At 37.4% G+C, this 22925-nt stretch overlaps 1 protein-coding gene across 4 annotated transcripts in view; it reads left to right on the top strand.

Annotated features, from left to right (window-relative positions):
* Window positions 1-21032, top strand: part of LOC104219919 (aladin) — a 35528-nt gene extending 14496 nt beyond the window's left edge. For 2 of the 4 annotated variants that reach the window (XM_009770687.2, XM_009770688.2), the window contains exons 7-15: window positions 845-903; window positions 2472-2559; window positions 2666-2741; window positions 3282-3381; window positions 6784-6835; window positions 19817-19954; window positions 20140-20227; window positions 20429-20496; window positions 20663-21032. In XM_009770687.2, the coding sequence (XP_009768989.1) occupies window positions 845-903; window positions 2472-2559; window positions 2666-2741; window positions 3282-3381; window positions 6784-6835; window positions 19817-19954; window positions 20140-20227; window positions 20429-20491 (664 nt within the window). In that variant the 3' untranslated portion in view covers window positions 20492-20496; window positions 20663-21032. The remainder of the gene's footprint in view (window positions 1-844; window positions 904-2471; window positions 2560-2665; window positions 2742-3281; window positions 3382-6783; window positions 6836-19816; window positions 19955-20139; window positions 20228-20428; window positions 20497-20662) is intronic. The other 2 variants (XM_070156345.1, XM_070156346.1) reach the window with 1 other exon arrangement.
* Window positions 21033-22925: the final 1893 nt, after the last annotated feature.

Genomic DNA, 22925 nt, shown 5'->3' with positions numbered 1-22925 from the left:
TTCTTCCTTTTTAATCGTTGGCTCTGTTTTTTTATCTTGGGATTAGCTTGAAGAAGAATAGACGTTGCTTGTTAGTATGAATCTACTATAGCTATATATTGAGTTTTTAATTTTTGAAAATTGATATATTTATTATTGCTATTTGAGTTCTTAGTTGTATATAGAATATTTTATTTTTTTGTATAAATTGTCGCTTCACAGCAAAAAGGCAAGCGCTTCGCTGCTCGCCTCTCTCCTCAGTGAAGCGGACCCTCGTCGCTATTTGTCGCCGCACGCTATCCAAAACACTGGCGTACACTCTACCTTCCCCAGATCCCACCTTTGGGATTTCACTGGGTTTGTTGTTGTATATTATCTTGTGATTGACATCAGAATAGGTTCCTGGTGATGCTGATCTATGTTCATGACAAATTGTTATATTGTTTATGAGTATGGTGAAGTACATGGTCATAGCAAAGCCATTGTCCAATCTGCTCTCTTGTAGCATGAAGCTTCTTTGCTCACATTCTTTTAATACTTTGTTTCCAAATCTAACCAAATTATGCTTCCATTGCGCGATACTTCCATATTCTTTTTATTTGAACTCAGGTCTTGTGCATTTTAACTCTGAAGTGATTAAAATTTCTCTCATAAACCATGTGATTTCTGTTTCATTTAGTTGTTTTCCTCTCGCTGATTGTCATTATGAGAAAGTGATATGACCGTCGTATAAACGGATAGATATAAGCTGGTAGAACAGTATTTGGAGAATGTAGCTTACTTTAGATGGGTAACAAAGGGCCTGACAATTACTTGTTTGAGAATGGAACTTCTGATGATTGGAAAATTTCCTTGACCTTTTTACATATTTGGCATCAGCTTCATTTGAGAGCTCTTCATTCATCATATGGGATGTTGCTCAAGGTATGCTACTTTTTCTACTTGTTTAAGTGCCAGGCACTGTTTCCTTTGTACCTGCAACAGGTTGGTAACTTATTCTGTGCAGTTCTTAGCTCGCTCAGAGCACATCATGATTAGTTTCTTCACCATTAAAATATTCTTCCTGCCTTTTCTCTCTGTTCCTTTTTTCTCAACCTCATTTATGGGCATCACTTTAACTTTGATGCCTGGAGTGATGGTGCTTAATGATAGCATTTACAGCTTTCTCAGGTGAAATGTACGCAAGCCTTTTTATTTTTTTGATTTTTTTAATTCTTTAGTTTTCTTTGCTCCACTTTCAAAATTCGTGGTCTCTCTGAAATTCATGAGGCTCGGAATGATCTTTTAATTTTGATGATCAAGATGACAACATCAAGGGATACTATGACTTCAAAGAAAATCTTCTTGACAGTGGAATTCAAACCATGACGAATTGAAGATTCCTGAATATTATAAACATTAGACAAGTGTCCAGAAGATATGCAAAGGGGAAAAGGTTTCTAGGGAGTAGTCTGCTAGGAAACCCAAAACTAATAACCTTTGGGAACTCTGATTCAATGTACCTGAGGACATCACAGTTTGCCATGTCAATATGAGTTCTGGATGATCGCGTTGCTCTATTGGAATTTTCTTAAAATTAAGCAGTGTATGAGAGATGCTCTTTCAAGTTTGAATCTCTTTTTTACTTCAATAATCATTGTATTGCCAAATCAAGAGGTCAATGGTACTTCATCCTCCCAGTAATTGTGACATTGACAGTATGTAAAAATGTTCTTCCCGAAGTGCAAAAAAAATATTAAAGCAAGTTATCCTTACTTTGTGGCATATCTGGATCTAAAGAAACTAACTGCATTAATGAGGGGAGAAGGAGAGTAGTATCACTTTTTCTTTTCTTTTCTTTTTCTTTCTAAAAAAAGAATAGTATCGCTTTTCCCGTGTTGGGTATTGAAAGAAGAGCAGGAACAATATCTTTTTACATCGTTACATTCTAACAAATCTTCATTCTGCACAACTTAAAATCTCTCTTGGGACTATGAGAAGTTTTATCAAGAGGGTTTTGTTTTCTTGGAAGGCTTCCCACTTTTATACTGGAAAGATAAGCCTCCTGTTCTTATTTCCTGTATCTCCATAAAGCTTTTGCCACTGCAGGAACAAATTTCTTTGAATACTTCGCTTCAGTGCAAATATGCTTGTAATTGTCCTAGATAAACCAGAACGAGATCTAGTGGATAGTGACTTTGTCTTGGGCTTGTTAAAGTGGAAAAATGAAAGAGCTTATAAGTTAGCTGGTCTATATATGTTTGCCTATGCGAGTCTTACCTTAGATGTTTGCCTATGCATATTTATCGAACTTCTCTTATCCCATTTCTTTTTAAGATGTACTGTTTGTCTATAAAAAGTATTACAGTTTTAATATGTATTATGTGTATTTGTTACAGTTTTGTGGTTTAGGGTTTTAACTGATCTATGTATATATATGTTTGTGTTTATGAGTATACTATGTTGCAAATTTGCAGTTCTAATTTTGTTATAAGCATTAATGTATGCTACAGGAGTGGGGACGCCTATTCGACGTGGCTTAGGGGGCATATCTTTGTTGAGATGGTCCCCATCAGGAGACTATTTCTTCTCTGCAAAATTGTAATGCGACTTTATTAAATTTCTGAATCCCGTATGCACATGAATGAAGCTTACAAAATATTACTTTTTTGCTGATTATTCTCCCTGGTATCCTCTCTTTTCACAGTGATGGGACATTCTATCTCTGGGAGACTAACACATGGACATCAGAACCATGGTCCTCAACAAATGGCTTTGTCACGGTTAGTTGAAGCAGATATTATCTTTTTATCTCCACTTTGTACTATATTGTTAATTGAGAGAGCTCTTTGCTTTTTTTGTTTTGTGCTCATTTTGGGTCTTAGGATCTTGCATTGACATAACTATGAAATTTGGTAAAGTCATTGTGTTTTTGTGCATGGATATACATGGATGCTCCATTTGAATTATGCTTATTCAGAAGGCTAAATATGATGGTTAAAGAGTGAATAGAGGCATGGTAATATAGTGAAGTTCGGTTTAATCTTCATAGTTAGAGATGCACTCTTCCCCCTCATCATTCTGTTTCTTAGTAATGGTCTGTGGATAGATGATATGATTGGTGTTTTTCTGGATAAGATGCGAAACCTAATTGGTTGATGCTCTTGTTTTGCAATTTATGCCCTGTTATTAGGCTACAGAGGCCCTGGTTTGGCGCATTGTATGTTGATTTGCTAGACAGTGTTGTGGACTGTTTTACATAGTATTGCTGGTCCATTGATACGTTTACACAATTTAACTTTAATCATGTTTTTCTTTACCAGGGAGCAGCTTGGGATCCTGATGGCAGTAGAATAATTGTTGCCTTCTCTGAATCTTCAACCTTGGGTTCCATTCACTTTGCAGCCAGGTCACCATCTCTAGGTGTGTGACATGTTTTCCAGCTTCCTTGCTGTTAATCTATGTTTTATTTTAAATTTTTCAAAGCTATATCTGAAAGAAATTCTTTCGATAGGCCGAATAGATAGACTAAATTGTCCGGATATTTCGTTTAGCCTTTGAACATTTGAACAGTTGACCTCTGCTGAAACTGAGCCACTTAGACACATCTCGCTCAAGCAATTAACCAAGTAAATGAGTGTAGTTCACACGTGGTGACTTGGCAAAAACACCAATTAAAGAACACCTCGGCTTTTGATCCCAAATAAATTTTAAAAAATCTTTTGAATCAGAAAAAAATTTCATCTCCTTCACCTGTCAACTCATCATCTTCCCTATCCAAAAAATATCATTATTCATATCCTCCAACTTTCACTCACCAATAACCTGTACACCACCTTCTCTTCCTATTTGTTGTGATAACCCCTCTAAGCTCCCCTTTTTCATCTCCATCATCACCACATCCTTACATCTTCACAAACGTCAAATCCAAAACAGAGCACTTCTCCACTCTCTGGCAAGAACCCATCTGAAAAGCAACTTCATGGGACACAGACCCTAAAAGCTCGACCATTTCACCTCAGCATCGAACTCCAAGATTTCCACAGTTTCCATCATTACGCCCCACCTCCATTTCACTTTGACTGGAGCTTCCAACTGAAAGTTACGTGTTTTTCTTCCGGAATTCCACAGAGATGGATGAATAATGGCTGGAATAACAGAGGCAATTTAATGTATAGAGGAAGAGGACGACGGCTTGGTGGTATTTTTATGGACGAATGCTGGCTGGTTTTAAGTTAATGTGGGTGGAGATGGTGGTGATCTGGTGGAGGCAGTGGTGGCGGTGGAGCCGCTATAGGGGGACCACATGGTGATGGATATGTTGAAGGCGCATGAGTAGGTGGGAGGAGCTACAGTGGTGGAGGCAGTGACTATGATAAATGGTGGTGGCACCAGAGAAGATGAAGGATAGATATTGTATACTTCTCCGGTCCAAAATAAGTGATTTTTTGGCCTTTTTCTTGTGGTCCAAAATAAGTGATTTTTCCAAATTTCAAGAATGAATTAATTATTTTTTTCCTATATTGTCCTTGGAGTAAATAGTGTTGGAATATGTGTTAGGAGTGTTTATGTGAGATAGTAAAGGTTAATACGGTCAATTCCATTGCTAATTAATGTTAAAAGGTGGATTTCTTAATCTGTGTGAAAACATCCAAAAAATCACTTATTTTGGACCGGAAAGAGTATTAGTTAATCCATATCAGTCCTTTTTTAACATTCATGCTAACATTTGTGATGCCCGCGGCCCACACTATGTGACTTCTAAGTGGCAGGATTTGAGTAGAGGTTAAGTGTTCCAGTGGTCATAGGTTTAGTTTGGGTGGCTAGATGAAATATCTTGACAAGTTCAAGTTTCCATATGTGTTTGGCCTTCTGGGTATTATTACGCTACTAGCGCTGTGTGATCAGGAGGCATGGGATGTTGTTTTCTTGAGTGGACTGCCGTGAACATGTAAGAGAGTGCCAGTTGTGGAGACTCAATGATAGAGCTAAGGAGAGATATTCCCTGAAGAAACTCCTTATCTGTAAGAACTAAGCCTATCCAAAAAGGAAATTTCAGAGATGTACCAGAAACTTGATTATATGGCCAATGACAATATTAGTGTTTTCTTCCTGTTTCCATTTTTTCTTACTGGATGTTTCTTTTGGTTTATAGTAGTGAGAGTAAATGGGGGACTTTTTCAATTTATCTGCTTTACGAAGAAGAAATAACAGAAAAGAAGGAAAATTGAGATTTGAGGAAAATAAAGATAAGAATTCATTTATCCTTTTAAATGCTTTCCCATTTTATATTCTGATAAATGTAGATGACTAACATTGTTAACATTGTGACAATGCTGGATATAGGAGACTGGAAAATCCCCCACCCCCAGGAAACATCCCAGAAAAATACGGAAGAATGTTATTATGCTGTGTGTAAATTGAAAGAAGGTTACTAATGTCACTTGTTATTACTTCACAGACAGAATCTGGTTCATACTGATAAGCAGCTTTGCCGTCCTTGTAGTAATTAACTGTGCATCACCAACATTGTAATTTTTAAGTTGAGAAGAGATTATTTAGATCTTTAGGTGATGAAATTGTCCATCTCACATAATATTTCTAGATACCTCGCTAGTGTTGTACTTAGTTTTACAAAAGAATCTGGTAGTGTGTACGGTCTCAGAGTAAACAATAATACTGGGGATATAGCTTGCTGGAACATGGTAGTTATCATGCTGGCTATACTAGAAAGTACCACCCAAATTAGGATATTCTCTGTTTTGTGGTTAGGATGTGAAGTAGAGCCTAAATTATGTCCTGTATTTTATGTACTTTGGCTGATTCAGTTCCTTTCATTGTATCTATTTTACTAACCATATTAACTTTGGCCTCAACTGTTAAAGGTTAGTTTCTGGCTGACTCTTCTGCTGACATTACACATCTTCTTCATACATATCGTTCATTCCCTTTATTGCTGATTTTCTACTGTGTTTCTCATTTGATGTATACTCTGCTGTAAGTTTCTTCTTAAATCTGGAATATTTCTTATCCAAAGTCAAAGCAACTTGGGATGTCCAACATTACTTTTAAGATGATAAGAGATGTGATATCTCAATTAAGACATATTCGTATGGTCAGTAGCTTAAGCTGAAAAGGAATTGGGTAGAAAAATCAGTATGAAAAATTTGTTTAGTAATATACTGTTCATCGAGGCTGAGGTTGGAAACTAGGAAGACTAGAATAAACATGCTAATCATAAGTAGATGTGCGACGTTCTGGAGGATCATAATTAAGCTAGCGAACTGCCATGTGGTTGGATATTGCTCAACTGTTAGTACTCCTTCTGTGTGTCAATTGCATCAACAGTTTTGTTTAAATCGGGTGGTTCCTCTGTTTGCTTGATAACATTAGAAAAACATATCTTGGTATGAAGAATGCGTGCAGAATCATTTTTTTTCTTACAAAGTTATTCATTATATAGTCTCTGTCGCTTTTCAGGACTTTAGGCCCTATTCCTATTTCAGTCTTTCATATTATTCCTAACATCTTGCTGTGATCAACTTCTCTTTTGGCTTCTAATATAGTGTCTCACTAAGGGAATAAGCCATGTTGCTCTCCTAAAATTTTTTCTGATAGTTCTTGTTGTATGAATTTTGGTTCTCAGTAGTAGTTTATTAAGCAAGCATCAGCCAAACAAGGTGCCTGTTAGATGTTTGGGATTTCTGTTTCTCCCTTGTTTGACATTTAGGGTAATAGTAATTTGAGGAATTTACCCAATCTGTTAGATGCTGATTAGCTTTTCACAAGCTTGACTCTTGTTGTCTTTTTTGTTATTCTGTGCAGATGCTCATCTTATACCTGTTGATTTGCCAGAGATACAGACCTTGACTGGCAGGTACTGATACTAAGCTTCCAGTATGGTGCATATTTCTTCTAATGATTACTCAATTTGTCAATGGTGTTTCAGCTTGTTGTGTTAACATTTAGCTTAGACTCTCATCTTGGATGTTTTAATTGTGAATGATGTGTATCCTCAACTAGCGATGTTGATGGTTCTGCAGATAAATTTGTCTCCATCTTTTATTATTTAGAAATATAGTGCTAGTGCTCTTGTTATCTCTATCTTGGAAAACTAATATGCACATAGCATTTCGCTAAATAACATAAGGTGAAGTTACTACTATCATACATAATCGGCCCTCATATGTCAAATTCTGTGCTTGGTTTTTTATCTTGTTTTTCTTTCTCCATTTAAGAAATCTATAATGGTTATCCTGTTCTCGACCAGTTTTCTCATTAAAACCAAACCTTAATTTTTTGCGATCGATCAAATATATTCCATTGATGATGAGTAAAACTGTGTATATTATACAAAAGTGTCATGTTTAGGCATATAAAAATCTGACTAGTTGTACAAATTGGTATGTCCTCTTCACACCAACAACACAAAAGAAATGAGAAATAACTTTTGAATCTTGACATTGGATTTTCAACACTCTAAAAAATTCTGCTATTCCTTTCTCTCCATATCACTCAAAAGTTACATTAGGCTGTTGTCTTCCATGTCCTTTTCTTTTGAGCATCCAATTCCTTTGAATTTGCCATTGTTTCTCGGTTGTTCTAGGAACCACCCAGTGAATGTTGAATATGGAATATATCAAATTAATGAAACTGACCTTTTGGCCATAGCAACATTACGATCAACTTCTTCTTATTTAGAAAGATTTTCTACTTCTTAAATGTAGTAGGAGATAGCCCACATGCTCTTTTACATATTTTTTATAACAGCGATGTTCAGATCAGTTTGCGTGCACCTCAACTATTCCATTAGGTACTTTATACCTCCCAGCAGTACATGTATCGACTAACTTTGCCCCCCGAGACTTAGGCAGATGGGAATAAATTACTATTGTCTTTTGTAAGCAGTACGTTCTAGCTTATGCATCATCATCTTCTTTCACTACGTGGGATCCATATGGCACCCCAAGTTGCACACTATTTCAAAAAAGCCACTTTCTCGGGTGCCTTGCTTTTTCTACGAGGGCTTCCATATAGCCTTGAGTCTTCTCCATCAATTTTAAGTGATTGTAATCGAATTGATCTTTCAATCGAGCAATTTATTAACCTCCCCAAATTGTTTGTAGCTATATGGCATCTTTAAGAGTACTTCTACTTATTCACATTTTGAGTGCTGCACACATCTTCCGAAGGACACATTCCGATGTTACCTGGGATTTGCTCCTTTTAAGGAGCTTTGCTATTGTGGCATCTTTAGCATTCGGTAATAAGTGAAATTGGTGTACTTTCAAGGTTTTGCACCTCTCAAGCACAGAGAAGAGAGAAAAACAAAAGCACTTCGCTAAAGTTTTTCACAAAACTGGCGAAAGCGTTCTTCAAACTCTCGTTAGAAGAATGTAAGATGAAAAGCAACCTCACCCACATATTCTTCAATCCCGCAAGATTGCAAGAAGCGTTGAATAAGGAAGAACAATGGAATAAAAAGTAAATCACGGTTTTGAAGCAACTGCTTTGAAAAACTAATCACTAATGTTTATTTTAGCTTATTAAGCCCTTTAAATAGGCCTTACAATGAGTACAATTGATAAGGTTAAGGAAAACTAATGTTAATTAAATTAATAAGAATAAGGCTAAGAAAACCTATCCTAATTGAAATGAGAAAAAGAAGTCTAGTAGGATTGGACTACTAACTAACAATCCTAGTTTGACTAGAACTATAAATATAATCCTACTAAAACAAGAATTAAGAAATCCTAATCTTGTAAGGAAAAGAATCCTAATTTGGAATGGATTCTTGGATTCTTCAATTTCTTGAAATTTTTGGGCCTTAATTGGAGTAAGGCTAATTAGTGTAAGCATTTTAAATTCGTGGCCCAATTCTCCATATCCATTGGCACCTTCATGAGCCCAATAAGCCTCCATTGTTGTAAAAAACGTGGTCTCTATATGTTCATCATTCTCCCCCTGGTTTAAAAGGACTCGTCCTCGAGTCATCGGAATGTTAGGGAGCAAGATCAGCTACATTGAAGATAAGTGATATTTCAAAGCCATTGGGAAGCTCCAAGTGATAAGCAGTATCACCAATCTTTTGCAGTACCTTTTAAGGTCCATCAACTCGCTTCTGTAATTTAGAAAACTTGCGGTTCAGAAATCTCTCTTTACTCAATTGAACCTAAACCGGGTTGCCTTCCTTGAACACCACATGTTTCCGACGTGTATCAGCCTTTTCATTATATTTAGCATTTTGCTTCTCGATATGTGCCCGAACTTTCTCATGTTTCTTGAGTTGCTTGACTCGATCAACAACATCTCCACTAAAAGAATGAGTAACTAGAAGAGGGGAAAGATCAAGTGGTCTAAGAGGATTCTTACTATAGACAACTTCGAATGGACTCTTTCCTGTATTGCGGTTGGTTGAGTTGTTGAAGGCAAACCCAGTAGTAGGAAGCAACGATTCCCACTCTTTGAGATTTTTCTTTTAAACCCACGAAGCAAAGCACATAAACTTCCATTGACAACTTCGGTTGCCCATCAATTTGGGTATGATGAGAAGTGCTAGGTGATAGCTTAGTACCAAGTTTAGCCCATTAAGTCCTCTAAAAATGACCTAGGAACCTCGAATCCCTATCTGAAACAATAGTTTTGGGAATTCGATGCAATTTCACAATATGATTAAAGAATAGATCAACAATATTTGTTGCATCTGAAGTCTTATTGCAAGGAATAAAGTGAGCCATCTTCGAAAATCGATCGACAACCACGAAGATGGAATCCTTACCTTTTTGAGTCCTTGGAAGGCCCAACACAAAGTCTATGGTAATGTCTTCCCAAGGTTGAGTAGGAATTGGCAGAGGAATGTAAAGACCCGAATTGCTTTTGTGCATTTTTGCCTTTATATAAGTTTCACATTTTGCAATCACCTTATTGACATCCCGAATCATCTTAGGCCATTAGAAGTTTTCTTGAACTAGGCGTAGAGTTTTTGTTTGCCCAAAGTGGCCAGCTAACCCTTCCTCTTGGGACTCACGGATTATAAATTCATGCAAACTTCCTTGTGGAACACAAAGCTGCCTACCATGATAAAGATAGCCATCCCTAAGCACAAACATACATTGAGAACCCTCCCAGTATTGACCCTAGATAGCTCCGAAGTCTGGATCTGTTGCATATAATTCCTAATGTGTTCAAAACCCGCAAGTGTTTTGCATGGCGGAAACAAAACAAGGCTTGTGACTTAATGCATCAGCTACTTAATTGATCTTTCCAGCGTTGTGTTTAATAACAAAGTGAAAAACTTGCAAAAATTCTTTCCACTTGGCATGCCTAATGTTGAGCTTCTGTTGGCTATTCACATACTTCAAGGCCTCGTATTCAGAATAAAGCACAAATTCTCAAGGTAAAAGATAACGACTCCAATGAGAAAGAGCTCTAACAATGGCGTAGAACTCCTTGTCATAAGTAGAATACTTGAACTTTTGCATCGTTCCGCTTTTCGCTAAAATAAGCAATTAGTCTACCTTCTTGACAAAGAACAACTCCAATCCCAACTTCGGAAGCATCACATTTAACTTCAAAGATTACATCAAAGTTGCACAAAACAAGCACATGTGCTTGAGTCATCTTTGTCTTAATCCGTTCAAAACTCTTTTGGGCATCATCCGTCCATTTAAATGAGTTTACCTTCAAATGCTCGGTAATAAGAGCAACAAGAGAAACACCCTCATAACTGTGCCCTAGATATTCCTGCGTGGATCAAAAGAAACATTGGGAAGATGAGCAAAACATATGGTGTGAGCTTCGAAGGGTGCGAATGGGAAGCTATGGCTTTATTTTTGAAGATAGACAATAGGAAAAAGGAGATGAAGGCAATGGTGCGATCAAAGAATAAAAGCACAAGGGCTTCGCCAAAACTAAAAGGAGCGTATGAAAGGAAAAACTTGAAGATTGGAGTGAAATACAATGACGGAATCCCAAGGATCAGAGGGAGGCAACTTCTCATCAAAAGATAATGAAGATACACCTAATCTCACAGAATGTTAGGGGTCTTAATGTGGGGGGGGGGGGGAAGTTGATAAAATCGACTTTTAAAGAGTGGAGGGCAAATATTTACTGCTAGAAACGAAGGTAGAGGGGGATTGTGATGGTATTGCAAAACAACTGGGCAGCAGTAGGTGGATTGATCACATAAAACTAGAAGCTGAGGGTACAAGAGGACGGATCTTAATTATGTGGGATAAGAGATAATGGAAGGGGGATTTAGTTGAAAAGGGAAGATACTCCATCACTTGCAACTTTAGCTCTGTGATAGACAACTTCCTTTGGGCTTTGAGTGGGGCGTATGCTCCATGCAAGAGAGTGGAAAGAAATGAACTTTGGCTAGAGTTGGGTGCGATGAAAGGGTTATGTAACAGAAACTGGGTGGTATGTGGTGATTTCAACACCACCAGATTTGCTGACGAAAGGAAAAATAGGACCTCATACAGTAGAGCAATGGCAGACTTTTCAGAAACTATGGAAGAGCTGGAATTGATTGATCCTCCTCTATTGGGGGGCCAATTCACCTAGAGCCAAGGTGACAAATCTGAGTCTACTTCTAGAATAGACATGTTTCTCTTCTTTTGGAGTGGGATAAAGAATTCAGTTTTATCAGACAAAGTCTCCTTCCAAAAGTTATTTCTGATCACTCACCAATCTCTTTGAAATGCGGGGAATGGGAATTCAACAAATCCTATTTTAAATTTGAAGACCGGTGGTTAGATGTTCAAGAGTTTCCTGCTAAAGTGTAGACTTCGTGGAATTTTTTTGAGATTGTTGGTAGGCCTGATTTTGTGTTAGCTTCCAAATTAAAGCTTCTCAAATCTAAGTTGAAAGAGTGGCATAAGGAGGAGTATGGTATTCTTAGGCAAGGAAGAAGACAATCCTCAATAGCATCTCAAACTTTGATTAGATTCAAGAAAGCAGAAGGCTCACTGAAGGAGAGTTATTGGAAAATGTTGGCCTCATGTTAGAGATTCAGGAGTTAGCCAAGCATGAAGAGACTGCATGGAGACAAAGGTCCAGATCCTTATGGCTGAAACAAGGGGACAAGAATACAAAGTTCTTCCACATAATGGCTAATGCACATAGGAGATACAATCACATTGATAAGCTGGAGGTGCAAGGGCAGACTTCCACAAACTTGGAAGTAATCAGGAAAGAAATCATAGATTTCTACTAGAAACTGTACGCGGAAACTGAATCACGGCGGCCAAATTTCAATCTGGTTAGGGGGAATTTCTTATCAGAGGAGGAGAACACTTGGTTACAAAGAGAGTTTGAAGAACAGGAAGTGGTGGAATGACTTAAGTCCTTTGCGTCAGACGAAGCACCATGACCCAATGGCTTCACCATGGTTTTTTTTCTAGAAATGCTGGCCAACAGTCGAGGAAGATGTCATGTCAACTTTGAACAATTTCTACTCCAAGGAATTCTTCGAGAAGAGTTTTAATGCATCTTATGTGGCTCTCATCCCAAAAAAGAATGAAGCGAGAGCTTAAAGATTTCAGGCCAATTAGTTTGATTGGAAGTGTTTACAACATTATAGCCAAAGTGCTAACCGAGAGGTTGAAGTGTGTCATCAACAAACTCATTGGTGGTCATCAAATGGCCTTCATAAAAGGAAGACAAATCATGGATGCTTCTCTAATAGCAAATGAGGTGGTCGATTCTAGGCTCAAAAGCAAAGTGCCAGGAGTCCTATGCAAGCTGGATATAGAGAAGGCATACGATCATGTCAACTGGAATTTCCTTCTATGACTAATGGCTGATAGGGGTTTTGGATCTAAATGGATTAACTGGATTCGTTTCCGTCTTAGCACTGTAAAGTTCTCTATCCTGATAAATGGCTCACCCCAAGGCTTTTTCTCCACAAAGAGGGCTAAGGCAAGGGGATCCTCTATCTCCCTTTTTGTTCTTGATGGCAATGGAGGGGCTGAATCAGATGTTAAACACCGCAATGGCAAATGGTTGGATCAAGGGTTTCAAGGTATCTAACATACGGAATTGCATCCTAGAGATCTCACATCTCCTATATGCAGATGACTTTATCATTTTCATGGGAACTCAACCAGAAGAGATGTTGCACCTCAGACTTATTCTAACAACCTTCGAAGCTGTGGCAGGTTTGCATGTGAACTGGGGAAAGAGTAAGCTTTTTCAGGTTAATGAAGTCCCAAACATTCAGGACCTGGCTAATATCTTGGAATGTGGACTAGAGAACCTCCCTACCAAATATCTAGGCCTCCCTCTAGGCTCCAAAAACAAGTCGCAAGATATATGGCAAGGGGTGATTCAAAAGGAGTGAAAAAAGACTGTCAAGATGGAAGAGTCAATATCTGTCACTTGGAGGCAGAGTAACTCTGGTAAACAGTGTCTTAGATGCACTGCCTTCCTATGTGATGTCCTTATTCCCAATTCCAACTAAGGTGAAGAAAAAGATAGACTCCCTGAGAAGGAATTTTATTTGGCAAGGAAAGAGTGAGAAAAGGACTATTCATTTAGTCAAATGGGATACTCTTTTGTGCTCTAGGCAGGCAGAGGGCCTAGGTATCAGAAATCTCAAGGCTCAGAATAACAGTCTCCTTGCAAAATGGTTATGGAGGTATAATCTGGAGGAAACGACTTTATGGAGAAGGGTGATTCAAGAGAAGTATGGCCATGAAGGACATTGGTGCACCAAACCAGTGTTATCCCCTCATGGAGTGGGGGTATGGAAAACAATCAAGGGGCAATAGTGCTTCATTGCTGGCCACTCTAGTTTCAAGGCTGAAATGGTAGGAGAGTACTTTTCTGGTGTGACACATGGTTTGGGCACACTTCTATGAAAGACCAATTTCCATATTTGTATAGCATTGCTGAGAATCAAAGAATTTCAGTAGCAGATGCAAAATCCTTACATGGGTGGAACATTGTCTTCAGAAGGAATTTTAATGGCCGGGAGTTGCAAAGTGTGGCAGATTTTTGGGAGACCTTAGAAGTTTTCCAAGGTGTTACAGAAGAGGAAGATGCTTTGATCTGGAAGGGTCACAAATCAAGTTCCTTTCCAGTGAAATCTGCTTATCATTTCATTATCAATACTCCTAATCCTGCGCAAGGATGGCCATGGAAACAAATTTGGAGGGTCAAGACACCTACAAAAGTTCAATGCTTCACATGGTCAGTAGCAAGGGAAGCTGTCCTAACTCAGGATAACCTCCTTAATAGCGGAATCCAGCTACAAGCTAGGTGCAGTCTTTGTGGCAAAGATGGGGAATCAGTTTCCCACCTCTTTATTCACTGTCCGGTCATTACTCAACTTTGGCACTTCTATCTTAATTTGGCTGGTATATCTTGGACAATGCCCAATAACACTGCAGCTCTTCTCAGTAGCTGGAACAATGGAGGGGCGAATATTAAATGGAAGAAATGGTGGAAAATTGTTCCTGCTTGTATCTAGTGGATCATATGGAAAGAAAGGAATGCCAGAGTTTTTGAAGATAGACCTAGGTCTTACCAGAAAATTAAGCTTAATTGCTTTTTGTTATTTCATTTTTGGTGCAAAGAGAGCTATAGGGTGGATGTATACTCTTTACTAGATTTGCTAGAAGAAATGTAATCGAATAGAATATGCTTTGGTAGTCTCACTGACCCTTTGGGGTCTGATTGTGGCCTTCACAATCTCTTGTAAATACTTTTACCCATTTATATAATTGTTACCATTATCAAAAAGAAAAGAGCAATAAGAGAGCTAAAATATTTTATAAAACACCGATAAAAAGAAACCATACCATGAAAGCTGCGAATCTATGTTAAGCTTTTTGGATGGGCCAACTAGCAATAGCTTCAGTCTTTTCCGAGTCGACATGAATTTCCTCACTAGAGACAATATAATAGAAAAGAACTTGCACTTCCTCAAGTTGGCATAAAGGGTTTGCTCTCTTAAAACTTCAAAAATCTTTCTCATGTGCTTCAAATTTGTTGGTCATCCTTGCTATAAATAAGTATATCATCAAAATAAACGACGACAAATTTTCCCATGTATGGCTGAAATATTTAGATCACGAGTCTCATAAATGTTCTAGGAGCGTTAGAAAGCCCAAATGGCATAACAAGCCATTCGCACAATCCCTTGCTGGTCTTGAATGCAGTCTTCCATTCATCACCCTCCTTCATTTGAATTTGGTGATAGCCACTCTTCAAATCAATTTTAGAAAATATCTTGGCCCCATGTAATTGGTCAAAATGATCATCAAGCCCAGGAATAGGAAATCTATACTTAATGGTGATCTTGTTAATAGCACGATTGTCAACACACATGTGCCAAGATCCATCTTTCTTAGGATCTTGATAATTCTTGCCAATAGAGAAGAATAAGGCATCATTTATTAATTTGTACATTCCTTCCTTCATCTAGCCACCTCATGCGGTATGACTTCTGCAATGGCTCTCTCTCAAACCCAATTTAGTAACCATTTCTTCAAAAACTACGTTGGTACAACTTCTCGGATAAATTATGAGGGTACAAACCTTCCATTAGATGTACATGCATGGAAAATATTATGTCGCAGCCATGGTTCTGCCTTGCTAGAATCTGAATGCAAAAGTCGTTAGATCATAATGTATTCTCCATCATCTCTATATTCAGCTACTTCTTCCAAGTTGTCATCGTGTTGCTCTTCATGAAAATCTTCTTCATCAGTTGCACCTTCAAGGGTGGTGAATGCGTTTTTGTTAGGACAATCAGCTTGTATATGCTCAAGTCCTCCACATTTATGGCATCTCTTTTTTAAAAATAGCTTCTGAAGTCATGGGCTTCCCTTCAACTTTCTGGACACTTGGTTTTGTTGTAGATGGTATGGCTTTGTAGAGCTCAAACTAGCACTCCCATGGTTGAAAGTGTTCGGCTTTTTTATGGTAGTTGATGAAAATGTGGCTTTGGCTTCCTTCTGTTGTGTCTCTACGACCTTGGCTAATTTAACAACATCTTTAAAGGTCCAATGGGTCTGCAATCATATTACATTCTTAATAGGCTTATTTAATCCAGCCAAATATCGAGCAATTAAGCGGACTGGTTTTTCTTTAATGTTACTCTTGAGCCTAAGATATTCAAATTCTCGTGTACTCATCCACGGATAAAGTTCCTTGTCTAAAAGAATGAAACTTCAAGTAAGAACCTTCTTCATATGTCTCTTGCGAGAACTGTTTGCTCAATTCTCGTTTCATTCTCTCCCAAGTGTGAGTTCGTGTTTTTTCCTTCAAGCTCTCGCTTTCTTTTGAGGTTTTCCACCATATGCGTAACCTCTAAGCTTTTATAACAAGTTTGACCTTCTTCTCATCAGAATATTCTTTATAATCAAAAACACACTCAATATTTATAAGCCAATCAATGAATTCATCGCCTTGAGATTTGCCATCATACTCTGAAATTTCAAGCTTAATACCATCACGTTGATACCTCTCTCGATTATTATTGTGCGTCCTTATCTGAAATCTCCTTCTATCATGTTGATACTGAACTTCATCAGAGTCATACTCTTCACTACCTTGATTATCAGAGTATTTCGAATATGAGTTTTTATCATAGTGATCATGGCTTCTCGGTACTCTCATGCCTTGGTCAGCTATAGCTTATTCCGCTTGCTCAATATGTCATACTCTACGCGGTTGAATTGGTGGATCTCGAAGTGGAAGACGTCGCATAGCATTGGTGTGTTGTGTCTTGGTGGTGGTGGAGGTTATAGGCGTTGTGGCAGATTTGATGGCTGATTTTGAATCGCTAAACCTTCAATCAATTGAGATGGATTCTGCGCTGATTTCTTTAAGTCATATAGCTGCACTTTAATTTCTTCGTTGTCTCATTCTAGGTCTGTAGTTCTTAATCTTTCAATCTGAATTTGTTCATCAATTGAAGAGGATACTGGACTTTCAATTTTCTTGTCTGGTGACATGATGAACAAGATAGCAATTCAAGAATTCGAATCTAGAGTCTATGCTCTGATACCAAATTGATGTACTTTCAAGGTTTTGCACCTCTCAAGCACAAAAGGAGAAAAACAAAAGCACCTTGCTAAAGTTTTTCACAAAACTAGCGAAAGCGTTCTTCAAACTCACGTTAGACGTATGTAAGATGAAAAGAAACCTCACCAACACATTCTTCAATCCCGCAAGATTGCAAGAAGCGTTGAATAAGTGAAGAACAATGAAATAAAAAGTAAATCACTTTTTTGAAGCAAAAGCTTAGAAAAACTAATCACCAATGTTTATTTTCAGGATATTAAGCCTTTTAAATAGGCCTTACAATGAGTACAATGGATAAGATTAAGGAAAACTAATCCTAATTAAACTAGAATAAGAATAAGGCTAAGAAAACCTGTCCTAACTGAAATAGGAAAAAGAATTCTAGTAGAAATGGACTACCAACTAACAATCCTAGTTTGACTAGAACTATAAATATAATCCTACTAAAACAAGAATTAAAGAATCTTAATCTTTAAGGAAAAGAAATCCTAATATTGAATGGATTCTTGGACTTCTTCAATTTCTTGAAATTCTTGGGCCTCAATCGGACTAAAGGCTAATTAGTGTAAGCATTTTAAATTCGTGGCCCAATTCTCCAAATCCATTGGCACCTTCATGAGCCCGATAAGCCTCCATTGTTGTAGAAAACATGGTCTCCATATGTTCATCTGAAGGTATTCATCCTTGAGGTGGTGTTACTCCATACATCAAACAAAAATCGTATTTGGTTCATATTTGTTGTCGAAAACCCAATGAATCTTGAGAAACTCATTCTCTCTTTCATACTTCCTTTTCATGAGCTAGTTCCATATGGTTTCTAACCTCGTTTGAAAACTATCCATATTGATTACAACGATATTTCATTGTAATATTTGTCCCCATAGAGCATCTTCTTTGCGCGCAAATCTCGATAACCATTTTCCCAAAACAACTTGCTTAAAAAATAGATTGTTTTCTGATGCCTAATCCCCCATCTTTGATTGGAACCATCAGACTTCCATCTAACCAAGTTGAATTTTCTCTTTTTTTTTTTTCCATCTCCAATAAGAGTCCCACACAGTTCTTCCAGTTCCTTATTAACTAAGAAAGGAAATGGAGATATGGAATATAGCACTTGTTTGGACTGAAAATCCCCCTTGTATTGTTTTAATTCTTCTTTGTTTGTGAGTGTCTGGATTTGGTTTTGAATGAATTATTTTGAGCATATTATGATTAAATTTGTTCTTCAAAAAAGGAAAAAGAAACTTAAAGGAAATGGAGATATGGAACAAAGCACTCGTTTGGACTGGAAAACACTTCTGTACTGTTTATTTTTTCTTTTTTGTGAGTGTCGATTTGGTTTTGAATGAATTATTTTGAGCTTATTATGATTAAATTGGTTCTTCAAAAAGGGAAAAAGAAAAAGAATGGTAAAATTGGTGTTTGTTTCCTCTTATGTTCTCTGAAGAACTCCTCACAGCTTGTCCAACTTCCTCTTCAAAACAGCATTTAAGAGCCTCCTTTATGGTGTTGCTAATTCTCTGGAATGTTGTCGTCCTCAATTGTGGCCCCCGATCCTCAATCCTCATAGTAGGGTGATAGTGTCTGATAGTATTGAAATATAAGTGTTGTATAACTGAAGCTTCTTAATTTGGTGCACGAATTTACTTAATATTTGATGTTCAAGCCGTTAGAGAGCTTATGTGAGGCAATTTCTTTTGTTGGTTCGCTTTGAATATTTTAAAATTTGGAGGCCCAATTCTTTCTCAAGTAATGGCATTTATTGGAAAAAATGAATGAAAAAGTTTTCGGCCAAAATCTATTCCAATTTCTGATCCAGTTGTGTTTGTTTGATAGTTTTTGCAAAACAAGTAAAGATGAAAAGAAGCATAGACAATAAGTAGTAGCAACAAGAGAAGAAGATAATACCCGAAGAGAAAAAAGCAACATATAGTGAACGAAAAATTGCAAATAAGGATAAACGAAAATACAAGAATAGTACTAAAGCTATGTTGGTGAAAAGGAGACACGCACGACTACCTACTAACCTTCTACCCTAATTCTCGACCTCCACACCCTCCTATGAAGGGTCATGTCCTTAGTAAGCTGAAGCGCGCCATGCTCTCCCCAATACTTTTTAGCCCCACCATAGTCAGTCTCTCACACCTCTCATCAGGGCATTTATGCATCTCCTCTTCACATGATCGTACCATCTCAGCCTCGTTTCTTGCATCTTGTCCTCCACGGAGGCCACTCCCACCTTTATATAAACTTTCTCAAAAAAAAAACTTATCCAAAATATAAAGCATCAAAAAATATTCATTCTTCTATATTCTAATTGAATTATTTGCATGTCCAACTTGGCAGAAAAGAATTGCAGCTAGTTGTATACTCTGTTTTTGAGCTTCAACTCCTAAAGCATGAAGGACTTAATCACAAGGGAGTTTAGGCCTTATGGGTGACTCTCTATCCTGCATGTCTCAACTTTTATATTCTCTTTCCTTCTTTGCTTTGATATTCTACATTGTATCAGTTTGCCCTTTTCCCTCTCCAAGCGATTTTTTCATATTGTTTTCATTTCAGTTGAAGTGTAAGGCTAAAAAATGATTAAACTTTATATAAATAGAAAGGATGGAAATGAAAATTTTATCGCTGGCTTATGAATTGAGACTAAGATGCTTTGGTTATCGAAGCAAAAGCTGGTTCCAATAGACCTAATTTACGTGAGTCTGAGTATATTTTCTCTTTGGACTACTTGGAGAAACTGACTGTATATGTGAAAAGGAGGATGCCCATTTTTATATCTAATGCATGATTTGTCGCTGAAGTTTTCTCCTTTATGCAGTCACGGAATTGATAAGATGGCATGGGATGCTTCAGGAGAGCGTCTAGCCTTATCTTATCGAGATGGGGATGACTTGTACAGGGGTCTTATAGCAATATTTGATGTTAGAAGTAGTCCACTGATTTCAGCGTCTTTGGTGTAAGTTGGAATTATCTCTGTTTATGCATGCTTGTCTATTAAAATTTGTACTATTAATTAGTTATTGGTTTCACATATGTGGTGGTTCTGATGGAGATAAATCTCTTCACGTTTTACTGGATTGTGTATGTACTTAATTTTATCCTTAATGTTTCTAACAACTTTTATTTTTATACAAAATCCAGTGGGTTCGTTAGGGGTCCTGGAGATGACCCCAAGCCAATAGCTTTTTCATTTCATGACAAGTTTAAGCAGGGACCATTGCTTTCTGTGGTTAGTTCCCACACACTCTTGAGTTCTTCGTTATAATACTGCTCTTTGTTTAATATTCAATAGTGTCATTGTGGTCCTTCCACCACTGTAATTGCTATAGATCTCCTCAACGCCATAACCAGATGATTCTAAAGGAGATTCAGTTTGCTTCATTAGCTTACAGAAGTTTTGGTTTGTAAACTAAATTAGGATTTTGTGCAGTGTTGGAGCAGTGGATTTTGCTGCACCTATCCCCTTATATTCCGCTCTTATGTTCTTCCATAGTCAAGGTATGTAACATCAGAATTTTTCCAATGTAAAATTGTCATCTGGATGTATAATTTTGCAGAGGGAGTGCCATCTGTGATGGGAAATTCTAGGTAGTAAAAAGAAAGAATTGTAAGTTTGAACCACTGATTAATTCAGCCATGTAATTATTTTACATGAATTATGCAGATACAACAAAATTTTACTATCAACTGTGACGCGAGGAAAACAGTTTCATCCAGGATTTCGATAATGCAGAGCTAGAAATGCTAGATTGAAGAATCCGATTTCATAATTCAAGATGTATTATCTTCAACTCCTTAGGAGATTGCAGGGCAGAGTATTTGACAATTAAATCTTTACCTTCACCAAACAGAAGTTTAGGTTTTAAGTATGCGTCATGACTTTATGTTTCCACAGAGAAGTTCCTACTTTATATACCTATGTTTGGAGGATTTCGTATAGCTGTGGAATTGGATGTGCTAAGAGATGTAGTTTCCTTTTTCGAAGTGTTTACCTTCAAAATCATATATCACGGCGGAAATTTCGGCACATATCAGTGAGAGATTGATTAATTAGCAAATCATGAGATTTCGTACCTTTTATAGAATTGTACCTAAAGTAGGATGAGCATGTTGTTGAAATAGTAAAAATCTTGAGAGAACAGCAAAAACGATTATGGGATCATCTCTCAAGGCAAAATCGCGTGATGAAGAAATTGAAACAAGTGTTATGAAGTGCTTCCAATTATGCCAATGGAAGGGTTCCGGTTCCTCCCAGCGGTCCTTCAAATCAAACAAATCAAAGAACTGAAAACAAAACTCAGGATAAGGCAGGTTTCGACGAAGCCGGAGGGACCAGTAGTGGATCTAGTAACAATAACTTGAAAATCGTTTGAAAACCTAGCTCATGAGGTTCATGAGAGAAATGAACAAATGGGTGGATCAAAATGCAAAGGAGTTCATGCTCGAATGGGTCAGATACCGGGCGCGTAGCCGGTGTTAAAGGGTCTAGATTCAAAAAAGTATATGTGCGACACCTGAGTTGATCCCAAAAAGGTTTAAGATGCCAGATATACCAAAATACGATGGGACTATGGATCCACAGGAGCACATCACCACCTACACTACAACAGTAAAGGGGAACGACTTGGCACATGATGATAGGCTATAATTATGTATTTTAGTCGCTTATTACACTCTAATTTATTGCACTTTAATTGAGTTTGAGCTTTAATCGCTAGTGTTTTGCACTAATGGTGTGTTTTATGTCTTGTAGGAGTGATTTCGAGCTATATAGATGTTATGGAATGAATTCTAGTGATTTGGAGCTTTGAAGTCTGAGTAAAAGCCCAAGTAATTAAGTCGGGATCGTGTTCGAGGGTTAAATTTGATAGTTAAGAACAAACGAAGACTCGAGTAGGCATATTGCGCACTGTCTAGTAAAATAGACGTGACCTTTTGCTCCGAACTCCATTTGGGATATATAATTTATGGTTGGAAAGCTAACTCAAATGAATACTACTTTCATGTTTTACGTTTTTCCAAATTCCAAACATAACAGGGTGAAAAATGCAGTTTAAATCGCGACCGAGGACCTGGACGCGGACTGAGGCAGTGCACTGGTAAAATATCGCGCCCAAACCGCGACCGTGAGCGTCCAGACCTGAAAAATTATCCTTTTTCGCGTAGAAGAAGGTATAATTGTTTGGGCCCGACCCTACTTGGTATATATACATGGAAAAACGATATTTTAAGAGGTAGGACATAGTTTTGACACAGATTCGACCTAAGGAGGTAGAGACACAATAGGAGCAAGGCTGAGAATTTTTCTACAAGTTTTTCCTTCCTTTTCCTATTGTTGGTTATGACTCTTAGTATTGTAGTCTTATATACTATTATGAATATCTAATTTGTTATCTAGGATTTTGATGGAACCTTTTGTAGGAAAAATTCTTGTTATGTTTTTATATAATTAAGTTGTTGGATTTCTCTACTTTTTCAACTACGTGTTTATTGTTGTTGATTGAATGACCATCGATTGACTATGCCTATTTATTATGTGTTGCTTGATAAATGATACATATTTAGGTGGTTGTTGAACAACATCACTCCTAACGTATGTGAGAAATCAATATAGCGGGTTTAAAGGTAGGTTTAGAAATAACAAAGCCTTGACTGGTCATAATGAGCGGTTAGATATAGCCAACTAGCGTTGTTCGAAAGAATATGTCTAGCAAATTATTGTAGTTGCTCAAGAGAGAATTATGACACCTAAAATGCTCACGATCAGTAGAGAATACATATGCGAAATTGTTGGGAACATAGTGGGAAGGATTCCAACATTTGGGAAAATCATAACTCTAGACCTCCTTAGTTTTGTCTCAAATTTCATCATTGTTAGTTGATAATTTTACTACTTTACAATAGTGTTAGTTAATTAGTTAGAAATA

The sequence above is a fragment of the Nicotiana sylvestris genome, chromosome 9, assembly GCF_000393655.2.
Source record: "Nicotiana sylvestris chromosome 9, ASM39365v2, whole genome shotgun sequence".
In the NCBI taxonomy this organism is placed as follows: Eukaryota; Viridiplantae; Streptophyta; class Magnoliopsida; order Solanales; family Solanaceae; genus Nicotiana; species Nicotiana sylvestris.
The sequence above is the reverse complement of the archived record's forward strand: the minus strand, read 5'-3'. Positions and strand labels throughout refer to the sequence as shown.